Here is a 14273-nt window from a genome sequence, read left to right on the forward strand (position 1 = left end):
GATGAAATACTGGAGGGTTGCCGGCTGTATGTAAATGTATTACTGGGGGTTGGCGGCTGTATGTAATTGAAATATTGGGGGGTTACCGGATGTATATAGATGTCTTACTGGGCTATTGGCGGCTGTATGTAGATGTATGACTGGCTGGTTGGCGGCTGTATATAGATGTATTCCTGTGAGGTTGGCGTCTGTATGTAGACAAACTACTGGGGGGTGAGGCGGCTGTATGTAGATAAAATACTGGGGGGTTGGCGGCTGTATGTAGATGTATTACTGGGGGGGTTGAAGGCTGTATGTAGGTGTATTACTGGGGGGTTGGTGGCTGTATGCAGGTGTAGTACTGGGAGGGTTGGTGGCTGTATGTAGATGTATTACTTGGGGGTAGGCGGCTGTATGTAGATAAAATACTGGTGGGTTGGTGGCTGTTTGTAGATGTATTACTGGGATTTGGTGGCTATATGTAGATGTATAACTGGGGGGTTGGCGCCTGTATGTAGATGTATTACTGGGGGGGGTGAGGCGGCTGTATGTAGGTGAAATACTGGGGGGTTGGCGGCTGTATGTAGACGTATTACTAGGGGGGTTGGCGGCTGTATGGAGATGTATTACTGGGATTTGGTGGCTGTATGTAGATGTATTACTGGGGGGGTTGGCGGCTTTATGTAGGTGTATTAGTTGGGGGTTGGTGGCTGTGTGTAGATGTATTATTGGGGGGGTTGTCAGCTATATGCAGATGTATTACTGGGGGGGTTGGTGGCTGTATGCAGATGTAGTAGTGGGGGGTTGGCGGTTGAATGTAGATGAAATACTGGGGGGTTGGTGGCTGTATGAAGATGTATTACTTGGGGGTTGGTGGCTGTATGGAGATGTATTAATGGAGGGTAAGGTGGCTGTATGGAGATGTATTACTGGGATTTGGTGGCTGTATAGATGTATTACTGGGGGGCTGGTACCTGTATGTAGATGTATTACTTGGAGGTTAGTGGCTGTATGTAAATCTATTACTAGGGGGGTTGGTATCAGTATGCAGATGTAGTACTAGGGGGTTGGTGGCTGTATGTAGATGTATTACTGGGGGGTTGGCGGCTGTATGTAGATGTATTCCTGGGGGGTTGGTGGCTGTATGCAGATTTAGTACTGGGTGGTTGGCGGTTGTATGGAGATGTATTACTGGGATTTGGTGGCTGTATGTAGATGTATTACTGGGGGGTTGGTGGCTGTATATATGAATTGGGGTGAGGTGGCTGTATGTAGATGTATTACTGGGATTTGGTGGCTGTATGTAGATGAAATACTGGGGGGTTGGTGGCTGTATGGAGATGTATTACTGGGGGGGTTCGCAGCTGTATGTAGATGTATTAATGGGATTTGGTGGCTGTATGTAGATATATTACTGGGGGGTTGGTGGCTGTATGTAGATGTATTACTGGTAGGTTGGCTCCTGTATGAAGATAGAGGTGAGGCGGCTGTGTATAGATGTATTACTGGGGGTTGCTGGCTGTATGTAGATGTATTACTTGGGGTTTGCCGACTATATGTAGATGAATTATTGGATGGTTGGTGTCTGTATATAGATGTATCCCTTGGTGGTTGGCAGCTGTATGTAGATGTATTACTTGGGGGTTGGTGGCTGTATGTAGATGCATTAATGGGGGTGAGGTGGCTGTATGGAGATGTATTACTGGTATTTGGTGGCTGTATATAGATGTATTACTGGGGGGTTGGCACCTGTATGTAGATGTATTAATGGGGGGGTGAGGTGGCTGTATGGAGATGTATTACTGGTATTTGGTGGCTGAATATAGATGTATTACTTAGGGGTTGGTGGGTGTATGTAGATTAATACTGGAGGGTTGGCGCCTGTATGTAGATGTATTGCTTGGGGGTTGGTGGCTGTATGGAGATGTATTACTGGGGGCTAGGGGCGGCTATATATAGATGTATTACTGAGATCTGGTGGCTGTATGTAGATTTATTACTGGGGGGGGGGGGGGTGAGGCGCCTGTATGTAGATGAAATACTGGGGGGTTGGAGGCTGCATGTAGCTGTATTACTGGCTGGTTGGCAGTTGTATATAGATGTATTACTGGGGGATTGGCGCCTGTATGTAGATGTATTGCTTGGGGGTTGGTGGCTGTATGGAGATGTATTACTGAGGGCTAGGGGCGGCTATATATAGATGTATTACTGAGATCTGGTGGCTGTATGTAGATTTATTACTGGGGGGGGGGGTGAGGCGCCTGTATGTAGATGAAATACTGGGGGGTTGGAGGCTGCATGTAGCTGTATTACTGGCTGGTTGGCAGTTGTATATAGATGTATTACTGGGGGATTGGCGCCTGTATGTAGATGTATTCCTGGTGGGTGAGACAGCTGTATGTAGATGAAATACTGGGGGGTCGGCGGCTGTATATAGATGTATAACTGGGGGTTTGGGGGCTGTATGGAGATGTATTACTGGTGGGATAGTGAGCAGAAGGCAGTGTATGTATGCTACATTCCGTGGGGGCTTCCACCATATTTTGCGCCCAGGGGCCACAAACCTTAATCCGGCCCTGTGAACAAAACAGGTGAGTTTCATATTGAAAGGGAAACTTGTTGAATAAATGTTATTCACCCTTTCAGTTTGTCTTTCAACATGTCCTTTTTATATCCCCCCCTCCCCCCAAAAAACCTAATTTTCATCCGTGAGGATGTCTATCCATTTGAGCTTAATTTGTAACTGCCGTCCCTCTGTGTGTCATCTGTTTTTCTGATTAAAAAATATGAAGGAGGCCCATTATTATCCAACACAATAAAAAATGCAACATGGCTGCAATGACAGCTGCCTTTTTTAGAGCAGCTCCTAGCAATGGTGACTGTTATATATCATCTGTGCAATGTTTGTGAATGTCTAGTCAGTAAATTGATAAAAGTTAGTGACTGCATGCTTCCCTTTTTTTATGCAGCACGCTGATGTAAATGATGCCTTTACAATGGTTGTCTGGGATCGGAGAAAATGGTTTCCTTTTTTTTCCCATTACATGAGGTCAGTCAAGTTTACCTCGTCTTTTCCTATTGATGCTGATAAGTACCAGGCTAGCAATGCGTTATATATGTAGATGGTGTATTTTGAATCTTCTGAGCCTCTTTGCTGAATCTCTTAGAGACGCTGACCTCCCGTGTGTCTGATATGTTATGTTCTACAATATTACCTTTAATCTCTCTGTACTTTTCAGCCCTATGGACACTGAATGATGATGTGGGCAAATCAAACAAGACAAGACCAATGACAGATATTGATTTTCAATAAATTTATTAAGCTTATGATCAGCAAGCTAAACTAAATATGGATGTGGTACATTTCTCACTGGAATTTTAATTCTGATTGCATGTGGATAATGATTCTTGGTTTCCTGTGAACACAAGAATACAACAAAAAATATTAAGCAATAATTGAAGGGCCAAAATGTAACAGAACAGATTAAGTTTATTGATATACATTATGTTACAAATCACTCGCTGCAAATTAATTTAGCTTAAAGATGATCAACCATCAAATTCAAGCATGATAAACCAGGAGTACTTACTTGTTGATCCAGCTCTGAAGAGTTCTGGGGGTGTTCCTAGAGCCCTTCTTACTGCACATTCACAGGATGTTACAAAGAGCAGGACATGTCTCACCCAACCACCTGCTCTCTTCACCCTCCCTCTGCCTGTGTAATCTAGCAGCAGCAGGAAGTGCAGGGGGTGGGAAGACCTGCTCTGCTCATTGTAACAGCATGTAAAGCTACAACACTAAAAGGAAGAGGCCATGTATAACAAATTTAAGAAGATTGCCACAGCACCTGGGTCTATGAATAAGCGTCCCTGGTTTATTAAGCTTGATTTTGATGGTGGATTTCCATTAAGGACTTTCTTCACGTCCTATACAAGCTGTACAGGTAGATTAGGTCTGTATTCATATCTGCTTGCCTGTTGACTTCTACTGTAAAGCAATAAATGTTTATATTGAGTAGTAATGGTTTTGTTGAACAAAGTGGCACTGGTCACCAAGAAAGGATCAGTCATCTGACTTGGTTTTGGACTTGGTTTTTAGACCAAGGGTGCCATGCTAGAAACAGCTGTCAAATGATCAGAGCTTTTTCATTCTGTGTTTGTACAACTTGCTCTGTATCACTATGTTATATATCTGAATTCCTTTTATATAATTCAATAGTTGCAGTGCTACAGGGTATATTACTCTCCCTTGGCAAAGGTGTCTCTGCCACATAAGAGGAGACTAGTAGTATAAATAAATATATTACGCTTAGGGGCCCAGTACAGATTTTGCATTGTAACCATCATATTTATGTTACACCTAAGCCTAAAAGGTCTCCATTAGATTACCATCCATATTGCTAAACTCTTATACACATTTTAAGATAATATTTAGCCATATTCACAAGCTTTACTAGACTAATATATAAAAACGGTGTCTTTTTTTTGAACCAGTGCTTGCAAAAAATCATTTAAAATTACAGCGGGCACAAAAAAGTTTAGACAATGGGGAGTGGGGGGGGAATGTTTTGTTGTATTAAAATGTTATAAAATTTGAATAAACATGTGATTGATTAAAAAAAGTTGAAATCATTATTTTACCTTTTCAGCCTATAATAGTCCAAGAATTTTGCCAGAACCTCCACTACCTCCACCAGTGAGACCTCCAGTTAGTCCGCCAAGAGCCTGGGTCACTTGACCAACAGCTCCACCAAGTCCTTTTGTGACTCCGCCAAGGGTGCCTCCGAGTCCTCCAAGGAGATTTCCTGAACTCAACCCTGCTCCAAAACCCCCACCACCTCCATACCCAGTTGATTGTCCTCCAAGGTGGCTTCCTGGAAAACTAAACCCTCCACTAAGTCCCCCACCACCTCCTAAACCTAATCCTCCAAGAATATTAAATGGCGTATTCAATAATGATCCAAGTCCCCCATTACCTAGTAATCCAGGTAATAATCCTGTAAGAAGATGTGTTGGCAAATTCAATAATGGTCCAAGTTCCAGAATACCTCCTAGTCCAGGTAGTAATCCTTGAAGTACCCCATTACCTCCTGCCCCATATCCTTGTCTTTGACCACCAAGTATTCCACCAAGCAGTCCTCCATTAAGTAAACTTGGCACTGCATTTGCTATCCCTAACAGTCCCCCAAGTTGGCGAGCAGTACGTATTTTTCCTTGACCATTCTCCTCTTTATGAGAGACTGAATCTGTACACTTAACATTGTTCTGCAAAATATCAAAACATAACAGTGGTCTTAAATAGTGAACATTTTCAAAGGTTCATCAATTATCCATTTTCATAAATGAAGGCAACATGTATGTGCAATGCTGATTTTCATAAAGGTCTTTGCCAGCATTCTGAATAAATGCAGTTTGTTAAACAGAGTGTTGCATTTTGTGTGCCTGCGTCTCCTGATGCATTTTTCTTTACTCCACACCACCCCTTCCTCATTTGTCTGCTCAATACACATGACTGGAAGTGGGGAGGGAGCTGCATGAAGGTGGTGGAGAGGAGAATGACACAGGCACACGGGCTGCAGCTGCCCCTCCCCAGGGACTTGATACACACTAATGGCAGGGAGCCAGGTAATGGGAAATGAACTATTATAAACTACTGAATTAATTCAGAATCCTTTAAAATCAGCATAGCATAGTCTATTGGAGCCTGTCACGAGATAAAATTTACATTCCTACATTTACATTTAGGTTTACTTTAAAGCATAGGTTATTTGGACATCACATAATTAGTGTTGCACAAATATAACTGTATGCTACTATTTGTAATTGTTTTATTAAGAAAACTATTCAAAGCCTAGTGTACATATAACATGTCTTAGAATGTAAATGACCACAGAATTCCTATATAAACAGGAGTCAGGATTACATTCTTAAAGGAAATTTACCATCAAGGTCAAGCATGATAAACCACTTACTCATAGATCCAGGTACTGTGACAAACCTTCTTATATTTGTTATCCATTGCCTCCTTTCCATCTAAAATCAACTTTTGAAATTATGCTAATGAGCCAAAAGAGCTAAGTGGGGTTGCCAGAGTCACTCTCCATTCCCTCTTCCTGATGTAATGTCACAGCTAAAGAGAAAGTTTCAGCATACAATGGGTGGGGAAAGGGCTCATGCACAGTGTAACAGCATGAAAAGTTATAGCACGGAGTGGCTTAGGTAATGCCCCCTTGAGCCCTTCAGGCATACTTTTAAAAGTTGATTTCAGAAGGAAGCATGCCATAGATAACAAATAAGATGATTATCTCAGTCACGGTGCCTGGATCTATGAGTAAGTGTCCCTGGTTTATCATGTGTATCATTATACATGGCAGACAGCAGAATGATTTTCAAAATGCAAGTGCATTGTTATGGATTTGGAAATGTGCAGGTTATATACTATTCATCCAATGTGAAATGTTAAAAACCTGCTGTAAAATACAGATTATCCTGCAAACCAAAGAGGGAAAAAACCTTCCTCAGCAGGTCAAAATGATCACACTTTAAATATAGAAAACTTTAGTATCCAACACCTCCTGCCAAGGATTTCAAGATGCCCACTCCTTTGTGACATATTGGTTGCCAGATGATGGGCAGGGGCTCGGAGAGAAAATCATCCTTTTTTATGGGTATGCAGATTAGCATATGTGCACTACTACACCCACACATTTCATAAATAATTAGCTAGGAATGCCCCTATTAACTATGATTGACAACCTAAGCTGTAATTATGTAATGGATATCTGCCTATCATGCCATAATAAAGCATAAATGTCTGCATTTACCGTATATACTCGAGTATAAGCCGACCCAAGTATAAGCCGAGGCCCCTAATTTTACCACCAAAAACTGGGAAAAACTACTGACTCAAGTATAAGCCGAGGGTGGGAAATGCATTGGTCAAACCCCCCAGTAGCATACAGCAGCCCCCAGTAGTATACAGCAGCCCCCTAGTAGTATACAGCAGCCCCCTAGTAGTATACAGCAAGCCCCTAGTAGTATACAGCAAGCCCCCTAGTAGTATACAGCAGCCCCCTAGTACTATACAGCAGCCCCCTAGTAGTATACAGCAAGCCCCTAGTAGTATACAGCAGCCCCCTAGTAGTATACAGCAGTCCCTAGTAGTATACAGCAAGCCCCTAGTAGTATACAGCAAGCCCCTAGTAGTATACAGCAAGCCCCTAGTAGCATACAGCAAGCCCCTAGTAGCATACAGCAAGCCCCTAGTAGTATACAGCAAGCCCCTAATAGTATACAGCAAGCCCCTAATAGTATACAGCAAGCCCCTAGTAGTATACAGCCAGCCTGCCCCCACGGCCCTTAAAAAATAAACTTTTATACTCACCCTCCGATGTCAGCACGGCTCCCCGATGTCGGCGCGACTTACCGATGTTCCCGATGTCAGCGCGTCCCGTGTTCTTTCTTCTCCGCGGCTCCTCTTCATTCTTCCGGCATGGACGCGGCCATCTCTTCTTCTAGCAGGCGCATACTATGACGCGGCCGCTGCTGACGTCATAGTATGCACGGCCACTAAGAAACCATGCCGGAAGATAGAAGAGAGAAGAGAAGCCGCGGAGAAGAAAGAAGACGGGACGCGCTGACATCGGGGACATCAGTAAGCCGCGCCGACATCGGGGAGCCGCGCTGACATCGGAGGGTGAGTATTTAAGTTTATTTTTTTTCAAGTGGGTAATTTTTTTGTTATAGACTTGTGTATAAGCCGAGGGGACGTTTTTCAGCACATTTTTTGTGCTGAAAAACTCGGCTTATACACGAGTATATACGGTATTTCCTGTGCTCTTTTCTGCAAATGCTTACCATTAAAACACAAACAGCCTCTACTGAGATCAAAGAAACACCACTCTGTTCCTGCGAAAACAAGGAATAATAAGGAAAATGATTACATCTAACTGTAGCCATTAAAAATGTATAAGAAAATGATAAATTTATTAAAATAAGACTTAAAGGGTTATTCCCATTTCAGCTAATTAATGTTATTGTTTGTATGGAGAAAAATTATACTATTTTCCAATATACTTTCTGTATCAATTCCTCATGGTTTTCTATATCTCTGCTTGTTGACCTTCTATAAGAAGCTTCATTGTTTACTTGCAGTGGACAGAAATCTGACCATGGTCACACAGGTGCACGGCTTATTATAAACACACATCTGATTACTCTCTGTGATATAACGAGTTGTGCTCCTATGTGACCATGGTCAGATTTCTGTCCACCGCAAGTAAACAATGAAGCTTCTTATAGAAGGTCAACAATGAGGAATTGATACAGAAAGTATATTGGAAAATAGTCAAATTTTTCACCATACAAACAATAACATTTATTAGCTGAAATGGGAATAACCCTTTGAACTGGCCATGCACATCATCGAACCGGTTACTTTCGGTAGTATTGGCCAGCCATTTGTTGTGCACTAAGGTCACCAGACTTTAATAGAGGCACTTGAGTAAAGAACTTGTAAAGGGGTTGACCCATGTGCAACCATGTAATATAATACATTAAGAGGGTGATTCATTAAGGTTTCAGACATTTACCTATGTACTATTTGTATCAAAGGTTCATGGTTTGCAAAACCTCTGCTTGCTGTTATCTCATATTCTATTATTCACTTTCAGTAGATACCAATCTATCCTGTCTAAGAAAGGTTAAAGGAATTTACTACCAAAATCTAACATGATAAACCAGGACCAATTATACATAGATGCAGGCACTGTGGCTGTGATGATCTTCTTATATTTGTTATCCATGGCCTCCTTCCTACTAAAATGAACTAGTATCCTAATGAGTCTGAAAGGCTACTGCGGTGGTTCCCAGAGCCCCTCCATGCTGCAGATTCAAGTGCTGTTACAATGTGAGAGGAGCACTTCCGCTTCCCACTGTGCACTGAAAATCCCTGTGCTGCAGAAAGATTACATAAGGCAGAGGGAGGAGGAGTGCTCACAGGAGCTGAGAAGCAAGGAGGGGCTCTGGGAACTGCCCCAGTAGCCTTCAAGCATAATCTTAAAAGGATTTTAGAAGGAAGGAGGCCATGGATAACACATAGAAGAAGATTACCACAGCCATAGTGCTTGGATCTAGGAGTAAATGTCCCTGGTTTATCATGATTGATTTTGATGGCAGATTTCCTTTAAGTTACAGAATGTGTAGCAGAGCTATGTCCGTAGCAAGCTGTGTACTTACATATCAGTACAACACAACATATTGACAAGAATTTACAAAGTCTGAAAAGTTTTCAATTTTTTTTAGGAACCAAATTACAGTATCAAGAAAATCTGCTATTTTTTATTTATAATATATATATATAAATGTATGTTTTCTTTTACCAGAATTTGTTTCATAGATTGTATCTGGTTTGTAAGAACGCCATTCTCATCCATAGCCACCTGCTCCTGGAGGATGGAAGATGATAAGATAGTGTTATTATGTGTAATAAAGGCATGACGGAGAACCATACACAAAACTAACCAGCTCCATAATACAAGTCTGGTTTACAGCCAAAATGCACTATTGAACACGTAAGAGATATCATTCATCTTAACAAGAAAACACGGAGAAATCAAATAAAAAAAAGATTTCCTACTGGACTTTGACTTCTTCCAAAAATGTCTTCTGTTTTGCATTGGGTACCATCCTAAATCAGAGTATAACCACAAATAAAAATCAGTTTATTGTAACTAATAGTGAAAACCACTGCTGTTTATATTAAAAAGCTTAATTTATCAATCTGTCCTCTAGTGCAGTGGTCCCCAACCTTTTTTTGCCCAGGGACCGGCTGTAAACATACATTTTCTCCAGGGACCGGTGGGGTGGGGGAATGCGGTCTGGTGTCAGTTTCATAGCCATAAATGTATGTTTGCATGCCCCACCATAAATCCCTGTGTACCTAGCTTATATTGTCCCTTTCTTGAAGAAGCACCCTCCACTTACATTGTCCTCTTTGCTGTAGCATGCCCCCTCCAAAGTGAACCTTCCTGCAGCGTGGCCCCTCCCATGTCTCCTTTCCTGCATAATGCCTTCCTCCCATGTCCCCTTTCCTTTAGCTGCCCCCACCCTCTGATTCCAATATCGCCTATCCCAGCCGAACACTGTAAAATTCTATTGTCGGTAGACACGATGTGATGACATGGAAATTAACTAAAGGAAGAGAAGACTGCTGCAGGGGAGTGCAGAAGGTGAGTATTGTTTTTTTTTTTTTTACAGAGATGTTTCATGGCCCGGAACCAGCGGTTCCACGGACCGGTCTTGGGCCGTGGACCGGTGGTTGGGGAAGACTGCTCTAGTGCAAAGCCCGATTTATGAGAGTTGCATAAAAAGTCCCATTTCCCCTGGAATATATGAAAAACCACTGCACAGAAGTAAAACACTGCTGCCAGACATGACAATGAGATATCTGACGCCCAGGGAAGCAACAAGTAATCAAAAGATGCCTGCCTGATGATAAATATGCACCATTTATTGTAGGATCATTATTGGACATCTATGATCTAAGGCAGAGACTAGTATGGAAAATTTATGGTGTATTGAGTCGTTTATAGTAGGATCAGTATGGGATATGTATGGCAGGCAGTGTATTGAGACATTTATAGTAGGATCAGTATGGGATATGTATGGCAGGCAGAGTATTGAGACATTTATAGTGGGATCAGTATGGGACATGTATGGCAGGCAGAGTATTGAGACATTTATAGTGGGATCAGTATGGGACATGTATGGCAGGCAGAGTATTGAGTCATTTATAGTGGGATCAGTATGGGACATGTATGGCAGGCAGAGTATTGAGACATTTATAGTAGGATCAGTATGGGACATGTATGGCAGGCAGAGTATTGAGTCATTTATAGTGGGATCAGTATGGGACATGTATGGCAGGCAGAGTATTGAGACATTTATAGTGGGATCAGTATGGGACATGTATGGCAGGCAGAGTATTGAGTCATTTATAGTGGGATCAGTATGGGACATGTATGTGTGAAGAGACATTGGAGGCAAATGCCCTGCTTTTGATTTGAATGAATCACATAAATATCTGGTAGATTTCCAGGGACAGTAACCTATGAGTAGATCAGACTAAGTAGTATAAGCACACTTTCTATATTTCTTTGGTACAGAAGCAACATATTTACTAAAATAGGATTTACATTACAACACAACAACGTTTGCTACCTACCTCTAGAAGCCGTATGGCTTGGACAAACTCTGTTTTGTCAGGCAAATCCTAATAAGCAAGAAAATCGCAACCATTAAGAATACATTTTTCAGAAAAATTAGCAGAAAATTGCAGTAAATTGTCATGTTACTTTTTTACCTTAAATTGCAAATAAGCGCATAGAAACTTGATCACACTCCCACGGGCATTTCCACTGTTAGCCTAAAAAAGGCAAAGGTAAACATATATTTTCTATATTAGCTTACAGTAACACAAAAAAATGGAAAACATATTTAAGCTGATGTGTAGTTTTATGGGGAAAAGTCAGTATAACTAGTCATTTAATATTGTACATCCTTGCACTCACTATTTGGACCATTGTGAGCTCTTATTAGTGAGGGGCAGTTTTCTTGACTATGCAGACAGAACTAACTTTCATTGACTGAGTAAGAGCATTTACTTCACTCTAAACCCACAAGAGGCAGATGGATAAATGGAGGCAAAGATCAATTAAGTTGAAACTTTTTCCACATGACTGTATATCATTCTGATTCTTCATTCTGTAATATGCTGCCTGCACAGGGCCCTTTTATGGGTAAAGGTTCCATTTAGTACAGAAAGTTAAGAAGATGATCATAGTTTTAAACTTGCTATAGAAATTTGCTAACAATATGACATGTACTCACCACAACATTCTGCAAGCAGCTTGGCCCTTCATTAGTATCTTGTTCCTCTTTACCCTCCCTTATAACACTTGACAGGGCAGGAGCTGGAGGAACATATAGATACTCTTAGTGACTTTTAGTATTGATTCAATATATTAATACACTTTTATTAAACATTTTGCTTTAAGGAGTATTCCCATTTCAGCAAATAAATGTTATTATGGGTTATGTTTTCTAGAAAAATCTACTATACATCTATTAGAATATAAATATTCAAGTCCTCACAAAGGACACCTGTCATCAGGTCTGTGTCACTTGTCCTGTCACCTCTACCTGCTGGAGCAGCTCACAAGGATCCCATCCCAGCCTTTATCTAGTTATTTCATACATTATTCATTGTAAAATAATCTATTCTTTATTATGTAAATGAGGCTGGTCACATGGTCAGAGGCAGTGATGTCACCCCTGTTACCCCTCCCCTCTCCTCTCCCTGCTCATGTCTGTGTGTAATGTATAGTAAAGCATTGCTAGTGTGTGTGCTATATCTGCTGACATGCTGCATCCTCCTAATACACAGAGACACAGATATCAGCTACACAAGTACCTGACATGTTCTGCTATAACATGGCTGCAGCCTGGAGCTTTTGTATCTCTCCTATACACACACACAGGCTGCAGGGGGTGTGGCTGCCAGCACCAGGAAGCACATCATTATACAGCCTCACACCATTATACAGGCTGTCAGTTAATACAGCTGGACAGCTTGAATATGCTAATGACTCATTGTACATTTCACAGGTCATTTGCATACAGATTTAGGACCTCATTGCTTAGGTTTACAGGCATGTAGAAGGACAATGAAGGGTGTAGAGGCAGGTTAATTTCACCATTGTAGATTTACATTATTTCTCCAGTGAAGGAGGAAACTAGGGGAAATGAATGGGAAACTGAAGCCCTTCCATTTATGCCATTGGGCTAGACTTGCCTATTTGAAATGGTGCGTTACATTATAATTGACATTCGTCTGTTTTTAAACATGGAAAAATTTGTGGAACAGACCACACTTTTGTTATGAAAGCATGACAGACAGGACTTCCCTTTACCTTAAGTATTTACTTAACTGAAGGGTGGGGCCTAAAATGACCTGCCATTAAAAGTTTAATATTTAATTTAAAGTGTGTCTACCAGGAGTGGGGTACACCTTGCGCCTCGACCTATTGTAAATTATTTTTCTATGTTTTTTAAACTATAAAACCTTGTTGAAACTAAAGTGTGTCTACCAGAAGTTTTGATCTTACAAATCTGCAGGCACTGGAGATCAGTGTAACCAAATCTCAGTATGTGTTGTTAGTACAAGCAAATAATTAATTAAGATTTTCAGTTATGTTCCAGGATTGTAGCTGGACATGGTGCATTGATGTGTGAGATCTTCACTAGACACAGCACAATCCCTCGTCTCTGCTCTGAGCGGAGCAGCAGTAGGAGTTTGTTTAATGTGCAGCAAAGAGTTGGAACTGTGGAGTAATATGAATGCAAAGATCTAAGAAAACAGTAATATCAGAACCTTCCTCTAGTGATCCAAGTTCATCCAAGACAATCCTATTGTTACTAAAAATCCACAAAAATCTATGGTTAAACGAATCTTCAGGGCTTCTACCTAACATTTTCTGTATTGTCAAAAACTCTTTTTGCACTTGGATCACTTGCTTTGTGCCAACTTGTTATATTCCATTATAGCTTGGTACATGGTGACTGCAGACTGCATGCTTGAAGTCTGTTACCATGGACACAGTAAAAATCAATTATCAACATTTTAAATAACACAATACTGCAAGACTGAGCATTCTAGAATAAAAAGGACGTGATTATTGGAACTTACCAATGCACCATACCGCTGCAATCACCAGCAAAGGACAAATGGCCTTCATTTCTACTCTTCTTGCTAGGTGTATCATCAGTGTGAACACCTGGAAATGAACTGTGTGGAAACACTGAAATTTTGGTCAATTTATACCATTTTTAGTTTAAGAAGACATCCAATACTAACCAAACATTCATCATGAAGAGGATGAGTGTGTAAATCATTGTGTAACATAAGAAGGATGAAATCTGATGATGATGAAACTGGTCGTGTTGGCAAGGATGATCAATAGAAGGGTTATTATTACCCTGATGTAATTAAATGTTATCTTAGCATAGAGTATACAGGGGTAAGAAATTGTAAATGTCACCAATCTACAGAACAAGTACAACAAATATCATTTTACGGAATGGCTTAGTGTCACTTTTTACATCATGCTATTTGTTCTTAAGTATGAGTTTATTAAGTTTATTAAGTATGAGTTTATTGAGTTTATTATTTCTGGTATTAAAATACTTATATTGATGTCCTGTATTTAGGACATGTTATCAATATTAAATATTAT

General features: G+C 40.9%; 1 protein-coding gene and 1 long non-coding RNA gene across 4 annotated transcripts in view; one reads left to right on the top strand and one right to left on the bottom strand.

Moving 5' to 3' along the window:
• The window catches only part of LOC140126620 (uncharacterized), a 42080-nt gene extending 36725 nt beyond the window's left edge, over positions 1-5355 (top strand). For both annotated transcript variants that reach the window (XR_011854866.1, XR_011854865.1), the window contains 2 exons: positions 2949-3028; positions 4629-5355. This is a non-coding gene — a long non-coding RNA (uncharacterized lncRNA). The remainder of the gene's footprint in view (positions 1-2948; positions 3029-4628) is intronic.
• On the bottom strand, positions 3307-13835 carry LOC140126618 (uncharacterized). Of its 2 annotated transcripts, XM_072146266.1 has the most exons (9): positions 13727-13835; positions 11869-11951; positions 11342-11404; positions 11204-11251; positions 9617-9667; positions 9360-9425; positions 7837-7887; positions 4621-5244; positions 3331-3395 (listed from the first exon to the last, which is right to left on the bottom strand). In XM_072146266.1, the coding sequence occupies exons 1-8, from the start codon at positions 13800-13802 to the stop codon at positions 4630-4632; spliced, it is 1053 nt and encodes a 350-aa protein (XP_072002367.1). In that variant the 5' UTR covers positions 13803-13835; the 3' UTR covers positions 3331-3395; positions 4621-4629. The 2 variants fall into 2 exon arrangements, with proteins under 2 accessions (XP_072002368.1, XP_072002367.1); XM_072146267.1 differs by lacking the exon at positions 4621-5244 and having other exon boundaries at positions 3307-3395.
• Positions 13836-14273: the final 438 nt, after the last annotated feature.

The sequence above is a fragment of the Engystomops pustulosus genome, chromosome 4, assembly GCF_040894005.1.
Source record: "Engystomops pustulosus chromosome 4, aEngPut4.maternal, whole genome shotgun sequence".
NCBI lineage: Eukaryota > Metazoa > Chordata > Amphibia > Anura > Leptodactylidae > Engystomops > Engystomops pustulosus.

Bases quoted from the DNA above. Each gene is read 5' to 3' on its own strand.
- LOC140126618 (XM_072146266.1), bottom strand. From the start codon at position 13,802: ATGATACACCTAGCAAGAAGAGTAGAAATGAAGGCCATTTGTCCTTTG. The intron at 11,952-13,726 runs GTAAGTTCCAAT...ATGTTCCTCCAG, and splicing joins TGCAGCGGTATGGTGCATTG to CTCCTGCCCTGTCAAGTGTT. The intron at 7,888-9,359 runs GTAAAAGAAAAC...TTGTTTTCGCAG, and splicing joins AATCTATGAAACAAATTCTG to GAACAGAGTGGTGTTTCTTT.